Source organism: Sus scrofa, chromosome 6, assembly GCF_054392235.1.
Source record: "Sus scrofa isolate SSC_HxYL_T2T_F1_AM1 chromosome 6, Sscrofa_HxYL_maternal_Yorkshire_Landrace_v2.0, whole genome shotgun sequence".
Lineage (NCBI taxonomy): Eukaryota > Metazoa > Chordata > Mammalia > Artiodactyla > Suidae > Sus > Sus scrofa.
In genome coordinates, this window is record NC_139388.1 from 151418673 (window position 1) to 151433241 (window position 14569).

Consider the following 14569-nt stretch of genomic DNA (forward strand, 5'->3'; position numbering starts at 1 on the left):
GTTTTTGTAAAAGAGAGTATACATGAAAAAGTATTTCCATCTTAGGAAAAGAAAAGCTATCACAAGCCAACTACACATCCAAATGGGATCTTACAACTAACTTATTGCTATTATTCTAATGCAGGACAGATTATTGCTCAAAATGGCATGTTTCAGAACACGAAGACATTTTCGTTTTTTTGTTACCTTAAAGCAAGGCAACATCAGAAGAAAGACTTCTAAAATGAAACTTTTGTGTTAAAAGTGAAATTTATTACAATACAGCAAGTGCAAGTGTTGTTAAAAATGCTGGTTAAAATTATAAAGTGTCCATAGGATTTTTCTAATATAAATACCGGAAATGACAATGTCAACAATTTTACACATACATGGAATAGAGAAAAGATAAAATCATGCACAAGGCTAAAATACCACTTTGCACATTCTCCTTTCAGGTATCTCATCTATCGTCTCATCCCAGCATCATTCCAGAAAAGGAAGGGGTTACAAACGTCAAGGTTTCAGTGTTTTGAATGAATGTCAGTTTATACATTAACAACGGTTTGAAATCATTGCTATATTCTAATCAAGTGATGGTTCTATTTCCCACATTTCCCTTTCTCCATAGGTCTTAGACAAAAAGCTGAGCTAGAAAGACTGATTACAGGACTCAGCATGCCATGAATTCTCAATGATTCACTTAAAAGTGGCATCGAGTGTTGTATTTTTTAAAGCCACAGGACACAAAAGACAGTAAGTACATCAACATGTAAGTAAAATTAAGCAGCTCACCCTCCGCTTGCTTACCTGGCTTCATGTCTGTAGAAAGGAGAAGCCAGAGCCACGAAGAAGTGAGGGCAGATCAAAACTGCTGGGAGAGTGTGTTTGGGTAGGGAGGGAGTTGGTGGGGTTGGTGGGTGAGTGGGGACCAGCATAGCCAACTGGGGAGAAATGTCAGATTATAAAGGGAAACTAAACAGTATCACTAATCCACTCTTCCCTGGCCTGCTAAAAAAGGGGGCTGGTTCCAGCCCAGTCTCCCTACCGTCTCCCAGTGGGGGCTCTGGGCCCCCAGCCACGTGAAGACAGCCACGGCCTTTCAGACAATGAGAAGCCACCGCTGCTCCCTCCCGAGAACACTTCACAAATTGAGGAACAGCGTATAGGTTATAGTTTGGACATTTCGTCACTGCCAAGGAGCCTGAATGAGGCCTCAGCCTAAGGGGCCGGGGGAAAACAGTTCTAACAGGCAGCTAACGACCAGAAAGGTTACGTGTTTAAGCCAAGGGGAAGGCCGTGCTTATTCCACCAAGACAGCGCTTCTCCAACTTCAACATGCATGTGATTCACTTGGGACTCATAGCAAAAGTGCAGTGGGTTGGGGGTGGGGCCTCAGATGCTACATTTGTACTAAGCTCCCAGGGACCACACTTCGAGATGCTGATGATCTTGGCCTATGGACCACACTCTGAGAAGCAAGAGCCTACGACACAAAGAGGGAGCCACCTCTGCCTCTGTGGGCCACAGGTATGTCTTGGGAGTCCCGAGCAGAGCTGAGAGGGCCCCAGTGTTACGTGCCTACTCAAGCACAACCCTGGGCAAAAGGCAAACAGGCATCACAGGACGTGAGCAGCTGTCTTTGAAACTGTGTTAACATATTCTCCGAGAGCACCTGTGGCTATGTGACTCGCTTAACAAAGAACATAATTCGACTTGAGTAAATGGAGAAGTCTATTGGCTAGGACTCAAAGTAACCTTTTCCCCTGGGAGTCCTTCTTCATGTGAACATGATTACAAAGGTATAAAAAACCCAGCATATTAAATTTCATAGTAAAAGGCCACATGTGCACACATATACATATAGTATAAATTCTAAGAAATTAAACGCATTTTATCAGAATAAAGCACGTGCTACCACTGCTCCCAGCTAAAATCATCTCCTCTTCCAAATACAAGGAAAAAACCTTGAATTGTAAGGAAAATGACTGCATTGCCCGCCAGCACAAGACCACAGGCTCCCCATTTGATCTGAAACACAAGAAAAGAGGATTAAGTCTTCACTTGCTTTATACTGTATTCTTTGCAAACCTGTTATTTACCGCATTAGAAACAGCCAATGAAATATTACATAAAACTGCTAAAAGGCTTAATAACATAATAGGCAGGCGACAGTGAACGGTTCGGTCATTAGTGAAATTATTTTGTGATGCTTGTTAATTAAGTCTGGAATCATCCTTAACATTTGCCCCATTAGATGTATTTCTTTACTTGTTTTCAGTAGACAATGACCGCCTTAAGTAAAATACACGAAGCAAGATTATAAAGAGTCCAATTATAATACTGGACACCGAAAGTTCTGCAGACATTGCCTTCTTTCATGAAAATAGGAATTGGAGAGTCATGGACTGACTTGTTGTTTTCTAGGCAAGGAAAGATTTTTAAATAACACTGTGGGCAAAGAAAGAGAGCCTTCCAGCCTGGCAGATGGTTTTTCCACAGGCACGGGAGGATGAGAGCACCCTCTAGCGGGCAATTTTTTAATTTAACCAATAGAAAACATCAATGAAAGTTTCTTCCTAAAAACCCTCTTTGGAAGGTAAAAATAGAAATCTTTAGAGCACAAATTAAGTACTAGTCTAAGGCACAAGGAGAATAAGATCACGACAGTCCTACATTCAAACACCTTCCATGCTTCCCTGCTATGTAGACAGTCCAAACCGGCCTGGCATTCCAGACCCTTCCCGACCAGGCTTTCCCAGCCTTTCCAACCTCAATCTCAACCACTCCCTTTTGGATCCATCATATTGGACTGCCCTTTATTCCATATATTGCATTCTCACAAACTGCACTTTCACACTTGGGTGCCATTCCATATAACAGGCCTCCCGACTTTAACCAAAACCCTAAGTATCCTCAGAGGCCACGTCAAATGACTGTTGTAATTTCTCTCTTCGTGGTGCTCCTATGGCTTTCTGATCACTTCCATTTCTTTTCTGGTCATGTTTTAATAACCACACATTACATATATCGTATACTTACCCATTGGGCTAGTTTCTGTGCTCTTTGAGAACAGAGAGAGTATCCGGTTCTTATGCCTAGTCGCCTAAAAATAGCATGTGTTCCAAAGATGTTGACTGTATGAGTAAATAACCCCAAATAAGAGTTTCATGAAAGTGAAAGAGCATGTAATTGGGGGAAATAAAAGCAAATAGTATGGAAGACAGTGAATGTCGAAGAACTGAATAAATTATACCCCTAATGTGTATTTTGGAGACAAACAGAACAATTTTATATTGGATATGGATGAAATAAAATGCTTATTTTAAGGCAAGACAAGAAAAAGTTAAACATAAAAACACATACCCCTAATGTGTATTTTGGAGACAAACAGAACAATTTTACATTGGATATGGATGAAATAAAATGCTTATTTTAAGGCAAGACGAGAAAAAACTAAACATAAGATTTTACTCCCCTTTAGAGTGTATGGTGCACTAATCATACCTTAGGCGATGACCTTCCTTCTTAATGTCTAAAGGGTCCCAAGTGCTTAGGAGATAACCTTCCTTCTTAATCCTGTAAGGGGCCACGAGGACCCATGACCCACTACTCCCTTTATACCTGCCAATCTGGAGTGTGTAAACTGTCAATAATACATCATTGGACATGTAATCCTTTGTCTCAAAAGTTTATGTAACTGTGCTCTGACCACTAACAGACTAGTCCTCAGAGCTTAATGCAAGACTGTCTCCCAGGTTGTAATCCTCAGGTCAGCTCAAATAAAATTTTCCATTTTCTTTCCTAGGCTAACTATTGCTCAATTTTTTTGGTCAACATTATGAAGATGTCATCTTTTTCTGGCTAAAACCTCTGGCCCACCAAAGTTCCCGGGCCAAGGATCAAACCCATGCCACAGAAGCAACCCGAGCTGCTGCAGGGACGACATCAGATACTTAATTCGCTGAACCACAAGAGAACTCCTAAAGATGTCACCTTATTCACTGTATCTTCTAAGAGCTATACAGTTGTTCCTCAATACATGCTTACTGCGTCAAGTTGGCCCCTGTGTCCAGGATCCTATTTGCAGAAGAATCTGGTATTATGCAGTGTGATGCTGTGATTTATAATAAGAAATATATATTTGGGGAGTTCCCTTCGTGTAGCAGTGGAAACGAATCCCACTAGCATCCATGAGGATGCAGGTTCACTCCCTGGCCTCACTCGTTGAGTTAAAGATCCAGCACTGCTGTGAGCTGTGGTGTAGGTCGCAGACACGGCTTGGATCCCGCAGTGCTGTGGCTGTGCTATAGGCTGGCAGCTGTAGCTCCAATTAGACCCCTAGTCCAGGAACTTCCATATACCATGGGTGCAGCCCTAGAAAAGAAAAATACATTTAGTCTTCATCTTCATTTCTTGCACAGAGCTTCTAAAACTCCTGGAATTTCCTAAGTGATGAGACTAATAAATAAAGGTGACTTTTTTTTAATCTGAACGAGGTGACTTTTGGAAAGCATCTAAGAATGGGAGTTCCCATTGTGGCTCAGTGGAAATGAATCTGACCAGTATCCATGAGGACGTAGGTTCGATCCCTGCCCTCGCTCAGTGGGTTAAGGATCCAGCATTGCTGTGAGCTGTGGTGTACGTCACAGATCCAGCTCGGATCCCACATTGCTGTGGCTGTGGTGTAAGCCAGCAGCTGCCCCTCTGATTCGACCCCTAGCCTGGGAACCTTTGTATGCTACAGTTGTGGCCCTAAAAAGACAAAAAAGAAAAGAAAGCACCTAAGAATGGAAACCAGTTTCATGAGGAACTTTCAGTCCCGCCCCCGCTAACTTCCAAGGGAGGGGAGGAGGGAGGAGGGAGGAGGGGGGAGGGGCAGCGGCTGGAAGGGGACCTAATCTCCACTGGCCAATGGTTTGATCCATCATACCTATGTAATGAAGCCTCTAGGTTGCTGATTTGGGGATTGGTGATTTCATGATCGTACACTTGGAGAGGACATGGAAACTCCACGGCCTTCCCCCCACACCTTGACCTCTGCATCACACTTCCTGGCTGGTTCGGAGTTATATCCCTTTATAATGAACTGGTAAGCTAGTGGGTAAATGGGTTTCCTGAGTTCTAGCAAATTTATTGAGCCCAAGGAGGGGGTCATGGGAACCTCTGCTGTGGAGCCAGGCAGTCAGAAGTATAGGTAACAACCTGGGCTTGCAACTGGCGTCTGAAGAGGCAGGCAGTCTTGTGGGACGGAGCTCTGACCGGTGGAATCTGCTGCTACCTCCAAGTAGTCAGAATTAAATGCAGTTGCAGGACACCCAGCCGGTAGAGAATTGCTCCTTTTGGTGTGGGGAATACCCTCGCCACACACACACACACACACACACACACACACACACCCACCCACACCCACACAGGCATTAGGTGATCAGGACAACGGCAGAACTATTGCAGCAAACAGCTTGAAGGAGAAAAAGCAAGAAATCACTTGGTCTGGCTAAAAATTGCACGAGGAAAAAAGAAAGCCTTCTGAAAACCTGGCCCAGATACTGACAGGTAGATGTAGAAAGGGAGAATAAAGAAACTAAAAATATGTCTGGCTCTGAGCATTAAGTCGAATAAGCAATGGAAATGAAACCGTGGTTCCAGACACAGGCAACAAGCGGGGCAAAAGCAATAAACAAAACTTACCACAGCCACACGAGCAAGAATAACGGGAAATCCAAAGGCAGACACAACAATTCCAGTAGTGAAAAAATAAGCCAGTTCCCGACAGGCACTACTTGTTGCATCGGAGTCATACGTTGCTCTTTTGGCAATGAAATGGGGGATGGGAGAGAGTGCGTGGAATACCAGGACAAACAAGGGCCAGTACACACTGTTGGTTGGACCCAGAAGAAACCCAAAAAGAAAAGTTACAGTTACATCATAATTAAAGATACACGACTGTTTCAAAGTTAAGATGGTTTTAAATGTCTAGGTCAAAAATTACGTCTTCAGGAGTTCCCGTCGTGGCACAGTGGTTAACGAATCCGACTAGGAACCATGAGGTTGCGGGTTCGGTCCCTGCCCTTGCTCAGTGGGTTAAGGATCCGGCGTTGATGTGAGCTGTGGTATAGGTTGCAGACGCGGCTCAGATCCTGCGTTGCTGTGGCTCTGGCATAGGCCGGTGGCTACAGCTCCGATTGGACCCCTAGCCTGGGAACCTCCATATGCCGAGGGAGTGGCCCAAGAAATGGCAAAAAGACAAAAAAGAAAAAAAAATTTCGTCTTCGGTTGTCAATATCAGTCAATGAAATGATTTCTACCAGGAACAGATAAGGCGTAGCGATAAATAAAAATGACTAGCCTATGAATACACGGATACTTTATGTTATGTTAAGAAAGCACTACATTATGTAAAATCGAGACTCTTTATCGTTTTCTGTATTACTGAGCTGTAATTTCTTTGGGGACAGAATCTTAACTTGGTCCTCTCTGCTGTCCCTGCTGAATATAAGCACAGTGCCTTGCACATGCTAAGCCCCCAGACACCTTCTGAGTGTGTGTAGGTTGAAAATCTTTCAAGTGCTTGGAATAACCCCTAGATTCCTTGCCCCCAGCGACAAAGTCTCACCGGATCTGCCCAACTTCTTCCATTCACTCTGCACCACCTTCTCTTCATTGAGTGAATCTGTAGCCACACCAGCCTTTCTGTTCCTTCTGCCTGCAATGCCCTCCCTCCCCTCATCAGCCTGAGAAACTTACTTATCCACTAAATCTCAGCTTAAAGACAACCTCTTCTATGCAACCCTCCCTGGCTCTCCTAGGAGAGCTCAGTTTCACTTTCTCCAAGCTTTCACTGTACTTTGCACATATCTCTACTAGAGCTGTCATTCTACGGAATGGACTGTCTGCCTGTCTCTGGCTCATAACTAGAACTGAAAGCCGCTTGACGACAGGACTGTGTCTCCCCATTCCTGTATCCCCCACTGGTCCAGAGGAGGTTTTCAATGAATGCCCATAGCAGTTTTAGTTTTATTTTTTTATTTTTTTGTCTTTTTGCCTGTTCCAGGGCTGCACCTGTGGCATATGGAAGTTCCCAGGCTAGGGGTCGAATTGGAGCTGTAGCCGCCAGTCTATGCCAGAGCCACAGCAACGCGGGATCCGAGCTGCGTCTGCCACCCACACCACAGCTCATGGCAACGCCAGATCCTTAACCCAGTGATCAAGGCCAGGGATCGAACCCGCAACCTCATGGTTCCTAGTTGGATTCGTTAACCACTAAGCCACAACGGGAACTCCTCATATCAGTTTTAAAAAGAGCTTTTCTCTGCACAAACACAACTGACCCAGGAAGGGACTGGGTTCAGAATGTGGGCTTCATTAATTCCTTGGTTAGAGCTGGTAGATAAACTGACCAAACTCTCTTAACATCCATACGAACAGTGACAAAGACACAGAAAGAATAGTTCTCTTTGAAATGATAACTTACCCATAATCCTCTAAGGCACATCCCAGCATAAGAAAAGTCAGCCCAATAGCCCCACTGAAGGATAAAGCCACAAGAGCTGTGAAAAACAAAACCAAGAGTTGTAGGTCCCAGGAGTTGTGAGGGGCTGGGGGGAGGGAGAGAGGAATTGGGAGTGATTCTTTTGGGGATGATGAAATATTCTGGAATTAGGAAGTAGTAATGGTTGCCCAATTTTGTGAATATGCTAAAAACCACAGAATTTTTCACTTCAAAAAGGTTACTGTTCTGGTATGTGAATTATATTGCAACTTTAAAAATGTTGATTAAAAAAATAAAAGAATGCCATGATTTCCTTATTTCATTAGGTGATGCTACATTTGCTTAGGAAATGACTGCCTATGTCCATCACTTTTAAACCATCAGGTGGAGGAAAAGCTCAAGCATCTCCCCTACTCAACCCCTAATGGATGAACCCCCTCAATATTTGTCCCAAGAGGCCAGCTAGCCAATGGATACAATTCCAAGGAAGGGAAAGTTACTATTACCTGAGGCAAATCATTTTATTTGGATAGTTTTTATTTTTTTAATTTATTTTTAATTAAAAAATTTTTTTTTTCTTTTTTAGGGCCAGACCTGCAGCATATGAAAGTTCTTGGGCTGGGGTTTAAATGGAGCTGCATCTTCGACCTATGCCACAACTTGTGGCCACAACGGATCCTTAACCCACTGAGCGAGGCCAGGGATCAAACCCGTATCCTCGTGGATGCTAAGTCGGGTTCTTAATCTGCTGAGCCACAACAGGAACTCCCAGACAGTTCTGAAATGCTGAAAACGCTTTCCTTCCATTGTAAACCAAACTGCCTCCCCAAACACAGTGCTGCAAGAATTTGAAGACTGCTTTCATGTCTTCACAGAAAATGCTTCCCAACTGGGATCCAATGGATATTTATTCCCTGCATCTACCGGACACTTTGAGGAGGTAGGGACGTGTTTGTTTTGTCATGGGGCTGAGTGGGAGATGGCATATCAGAATTGTTACATAATCTTGGGCTCTGAGTCACCAACATGGGTTCACATCTTAACTCTGCCACTGACCGGCTGTGTGACCTTAGGTAGAGGCCGAAGCGCTTTCAATCTAATTTTCCACCTGTAAAATGAGAATGATGGTGTCACTGTATTAGGGGGTTATAGGAATTAAATGAGATAATCTATGTAAAGTGCTTGACAAAAGGAAATGCTCAGAAAGCAAAGCTGATTGATGTAGGTATCTGCTTTTTTTTTTTTTTTTTTTTTTACTGTTAGGGCCACATCTGCAGCATACGGAAGTTCCCAGGCTAGGGGGCCAATCGAAGCTGCAGCTGGCGGCCTATACCACAGCCCCAGCAATACTGTGGGATCCAAGGTGCGTCTGTGACCTACACCACATCTCACGGCAACTGAGCGAGGCCAGGGATTGAACCTGCGTCCTCACGGATACTAGTCAGGTTCGTTATCACTAAGTCATGACAGGAACTCCTCTGCTCACTTTCACAACGCTCTTTGCTAAAGGTAGCAATCAAAAGCACAATACAATCTATTATCCAAATATCCTTCTGAAAAAAAAAATCCTTAATATTCAAAATTGATGAATTTTGATTGCTTCCTTTCACTTTAAGAGGCCATTTGGGGAGACTTCCTTTTTTTTTTTGGTGGTACTTATGGCATGTGGAAATTCCCGGGCCAGGGATCAAACCCATGCCACAGCAGTGACCCAAGTCGCTGCAATAACAACACTGGATCTTTGACTTCCTGTGCCACAAGAGAACTCCCTGGGGAGACTTTTATAGGACAACACCAGGGTGATTTTAAAAACATCTGGAAATATACAGACATCAGGGGAAAAGCAAGATTGTTATATTTTATATCTGTTTTCCATTTAGTACATGACATTTTCAGGGGAAAAATGTACAAAAGTAACTTTTCCCATAATATGTCACTACAGATGATCTCGTCCTCATTGGCTTTGTCACCTCCCTGTGCCTGACAACCTGTGCTGGTACCTCTTCTGGGAGACCATTCAAAGCTAGCAACCCTGGACCTCTTCCCTCTGTTTAAGGTCCCCAATCTCTCCAGGTCCACGATCGAATCTCCAGTTGAGCTATCTACCCCCTTTTTCTTTTCCAGGACTTGCATCCTTTGCCGTCCCTTAAACTTGTAGCTAGCCAGGAATCCAACTTCATCTCTTCTGTCACTCCACACTCTTTCTGGAACACCGCATTAAAACCAAAGCTCCCCAGTACCACGAGCGCCCAGCGACACTGATGCTGCAGCCCAGAGTAGGTCCTAAGAACTAGGGCTCTCCCTCCAACTCCAATCTGGACTTCTCTGTCTGGGTAGCCAACCAGGACCTCAACTTCAACATGTGCAACACTGAAACCTTCCCACCTTCTTCTCCCCACACATGCCTTTTCCTTGAAGGTTCTATCTTGAAAGACCAACATCAACCCTATACTCTATTTCCTAGAAAATCAGTAAGTCAAGGGCACTCAACCTCCGAGCCTCACTCAAACCCACTGCTAAACACTGAGTGATTGCGTCCCCTCCCCAACCCCACAAATTCATATATTAAATCCCAAGGCCCAGTGAGATGGTATCAGGAGGTGATGAGGTCAAGAGTGGGATTAGAACCCTTATAAGAGACTCTATAGAGTTTCCTTGCCCCTTCTGCCATGTGAGGACACAGCTAGTTCCTGTCTAGATAGTAGGAAGCCAGCCTTCACCAGACCACAAAGCTGCTGGTCCCATGATCTTGGAGATCCCAGCTTCTAGAACTAAGAAATACATGGGTGTTGGTTAAGGCACCCGGCTTATGGTATTTTTGTCATAGCAGCCCTAAAGCACTGAGACAACCACCTCTTCTTCTCTTAGACGCCCAGCTGCTGCCCCCGAGTAGACCTCTATCACCTCGTGCCTGCCTTCATCTCATGACTCTTCCAATCCACCCTCCACACGGCAGTGATCTCTCAAGTACATCAAGCTGGTGTCAACCCGCCACAGTTGCTTTCACAGCCCACGAGCTATTCTAGCACTCGAGGTGCACCTCGGCCCCATGTCACATGGGTTCTCCACTTAGAATAAACTCTGCCTTCCCTCCATCCTTTACCAGTTGAAGCCTCATTGGTCCTTTGAGATTCAGACCAAGGATGGCCTCTTTTGTGAAAGTGGTCCTCTTCCTCCCCGGAGCAGGGTTCAGGAATCCCATCTGTATTAGTTTCCTAGGGCTGCTATTAATAATGAACCACAAACTGGGTGGCTTTGAAGAACAGAAATTTATTCTCTTACAGTAATAGAGGCTTGATATCTGAAACCAAGGCGTTAGCAGGGCCATGCCCCCTCTGAAGACTCTAAGGGAAGTCTCCTTCCTTGCCTTATCCTAACTTCTGGTAGCTGTCTGCCTTCTTTGGTCCTCCCTGGCTTGTAGATGCATCATTCCAGTTTCTGCCTCTGTCTTCATATGGTGTTCTCCCCATATGTCTCCATGTTTAATTTTCCCTTTTCTTATAAGGATACTAGTCATTGAGTTAGAGCCCATCTAACCCAATGTCATCCTAAATTAATTACATTTGTAAAGACCCTATTTCCAAATAAGGTCAAGTTCACAGATCCAAGGCAATTAGAACTTGAACACATTTATGTAGGAGCATCGATCCACAGCTATTTGTGTTCTCATTGTACCCTAGCACACCTTAGCCATTTAAACAGGAGCACAATTACTTCCAGCTCTGTCACCCAACAATAATTTCTCATTTAACTCTTTATCCCAAGCCTCAGGCATAAAGGCATACAGTAGTCCTTCTTTAAAAGATGAACTGAATTACCTGCAAATGCTTCCTTTTCGCAGTCCTTTTTCATTTCATAGCCTATCTTCCTTTGTACCACATCACAATTTCTAACACATTCATAATAAGTAGTATTATTTGATAGTTTCCACGCATGACTAAACACAGTGTAGTCCTGATACTTGTCACTTGTCATCTGTTTTCTGCACTGGCTTACTCTTTTTTTTTTTTCTTTTTTTTTTGGGGGGGGGCTTTTCAGGGCACATGCCATACTAGTGGCATATGGAAGTTCCCAAGCTAGGGGCTGAATCAGAGCTACAGCTGCCAGCCTACGCCGCAGCCACAGCAATGAGGGATCCTTAACCCACTGAGCCAGGCCAGGGATGGAGCCCACATCCTCATGGATACTAGTTGAATTCATCTCCGCTGAGCCACAATGGAAACTCCCTGCACTAGCTTCAAATGGTTATATTACACAGAGGACAGTGTCCAAGTAAATTATGTTTACTAATTAATGCCACATGTAAAAGTCAGCCAGAAAATGCGTCTGCTGCTAACAGTTTACACACACAGATAAATTTCATCATAAACTCATGCCTGGGTACAAATACACCCGGACGAATGTTTAGGCACATGCCGATTAACTGGAGAGGGAAGATCTTTGGGTATAAATTTCAAGGCTAGAACGCCAACGTAGAAACAAGTTATGCTACTCTATTCAAAAGATCAGAAATCAAAAGGCGTCTTACCAAACCAAAAGGATGACTTCCGACCTCTCCCAGTCACATCCCCAGTCCCTCTGAAGGCACGTAGATGAGGGAACTGGTGTTTTTGGTACCCTCTTTTTTAAAATCAAATGCCCCATCCAAAAGCAAGTACAGCGCAAACACTATCTTCTTGTCTGTCCATAAATGAATAAACACTGATAAAAGGGGCGATCAACGTGCACCCATTCTCCACAGTTACGAGAAACATAGCATTTCAGGGTGCTTTCTGCTGACACCCGCTTGAAGCCAACTCTGCCCAACTGGAAAAATCATTAGGAACAACATATTTCAGTGTCCCAATTCCGGGAACACTGGAGACAATGGCTCCTCTGGAAGAAATGGGAAACTCAGCGAAGTTGCAGGAAAAGGGAAGAGAGGCGTTAGGATGGACATGTCAGGAAGTGAAAACCTAGTTTAAAACTCGGCATAGGAGCGGGTGGGACGACGCTCCAAGGAACTGGGACGGAGCAGGGAGGTGATGCCTCCACGGCTAGCCAGGATCTCCCAGCGAGGGCTCCGCGTGGAGCGTCCCGGAGACGCGGGAGAAAGCACTCAGACTAGCAGTCTTGCAGAAAAAAGGGTGAGGTTGCCCGAAACACGCCTCCACCCGCACCCCAAGGGGCCAAGGGAGCAGGAGAGCTCCTTCCCACCCAGAGAGGCGAGCAGGGTGACGGGTCTGGGGGAAGCCGTTCCCCGCCCACGCGCTGAAGGCGCAGCTCCAGGCTTAGCCCGGAGCCGAGGCACAACCCCACCAAAGGACCAGCGAGCCGGGGACCTCCGGTGTACCTTTAACGCCAGCCATGTCTCCCGAGTTGGGGCCGCGGCTGCTTCCGGTTTCCTGCCGCGGCCGTGGCCCCCGCCCAGACCCGGCCCAGGGCCGTACCTTAGGTCCCAAGCCCGCCCCGCCACGCATAGCTCCACCCCTGCTGATCCTCCCTCGGCCCAACCACTCAGAGCCCCGCCCTTGATGGGCTCCACCCCCAGCCACTCAGAGGCCCTTCACTGCTGGTCCCGATCTCCTCCCGCCCGCCACTCAGGGCCTGCCCCTGCTGGTCCCTATCTCCTCCGGCCGCACTATTCAGAGCCCCGCCCTTAATGGTCTCCACCCCTCCGCCTCGCAAAGCCCCGCCCCCGCTGGACCTCGCTCCGTCCAATCAGAGCCCCACCCCTGCAGGTCCGGCTCTCCTCCCGCCCAGTCACTCAGAGCCCCGCCCCTGACAGTCCAGCTCTCCAACCTAGCCGCACAGAATCCGCCCCTGCTGGTACCTATCTCCTCCAGCCGTGCCACCCAGAGCCCCGTCCTGCTCTCTTAGGGTTACCCCGACCTTGATCCCCGAGCTCTCCCTCTAGGTCCTGAGCTTCTGCATAATTCCCGCCCTGGTTCATCCTTTTCAGAAGGAGGCTCAGAAAGGATAGGACTTGCCTGCTTCACACAACTCTTTGCAGGAGGTTGGATTATGGGCCACTTACCCCTCTTTCTAGCTGAGAACCCCTCCATTTTACGGTGCTGCTCCTCTTCGATTACTTTTTCTTAATTTTACACAGGATTGAAAGATCGAGGGGTTCGTGGAGAATCCGGCTCCCCTTGCTACATAAGTACAAATTTTCACCACCACCACCTTTCAGGCTCACTACTCTGCTTCCTTTCTCAAAACTGTACATTGAGCACATTATTGTCAACTTCTCTTTCCCTATGTTGAGTTAAAGCATTCAGGGAAAACTCTCCACGGCCCCAAACTGGAAGCCTGGATTTCTAGCTACCTTACTGAAACACAAAGCTGCCCTCAGGAGGAAGCCTCTTTCCCCTGATTGGTGAGAATTTCCTATGGGGTCAAATCTCCTGTTTCCCTTTTCATCCCCAAGCACCCAGCCGTGTCTAGGAAAACTATGTAAGGGTTTCTTGGGACCTTCCACGTCAGCCTGAGGCTAGTCTCAAGAAGGAGAAATGATTTTGAAGAAAAATGACCTTACTTCAGAGGCACAGCTTGGTCTGAATGCCTCAGGCTTAGAAGAAACTGAAAGATGGTGAGATGCAAAAAGATAAGGTGTTTGCTCCAGGGTAATGACGAGAATCAGAAAAATGCAGAGACAGTATTTGTCTCCAACTTTCCTTTTCAGTTTATGAAGCTCTTTAGAGAGAAAACCATCTTGCCAGAGGTTTTAGCCATCTCCTGAGAAAATCTGTTTTCCTCTCGCCAGATGATGTTCACTGAAAAATTGTTCTTCCACTTACCCATTTTATGTTTCCCCGAGAATGAGTCACCAAAAACAGAAAGTAAAGCCTTAGAAGCTGAGTCCTATCCCTTAACTTGCTGTTAGTACGTTACTTGGAAGAATAAGATCCATGTCCTCTGTCACACTGCCTAGGACTACAGAGGACTTTATGGGTAATTTTTTATTTATTTATTTAATTTAATTTTTTTAATTTTTAGGGCTGCACCCGTGGCATATGTAAGTTCCCAGGCTAGGGGTCTGATCAGAGCTACAGCTGACGGCCTATACCACAGCCACAGCAATGCAGGATCCGAGCCGCCTCTGCGACCTATACCACAGCT

At 45.6% G+C, this 14569-nt stretch overlaps 1 protein-coding gene across 1 annotated transcript; it reads right to left on the reverse strand.

Annotated features, from left to right (window-relative positions):
* Positions 1-238: 238 nt before the first annotated feature.
* LEPROT (leptin receptor overlapping transcript) lies at positions 239-12859 on the reverse strand. Its single transcript, NM_001145388.1, is given in 4 exon segments — positions 239-2007; positions 5668-5854; positions 7451-7526; positions 12801-12859. Coding segments are annotated over 4 exon segments (396 nt in total). The 5' UTR covers positions 12817-12859; the 3' UTR covers positions 239-1890.
* Positions 12860-14569: the final 1710 nt, after the last annotated feature.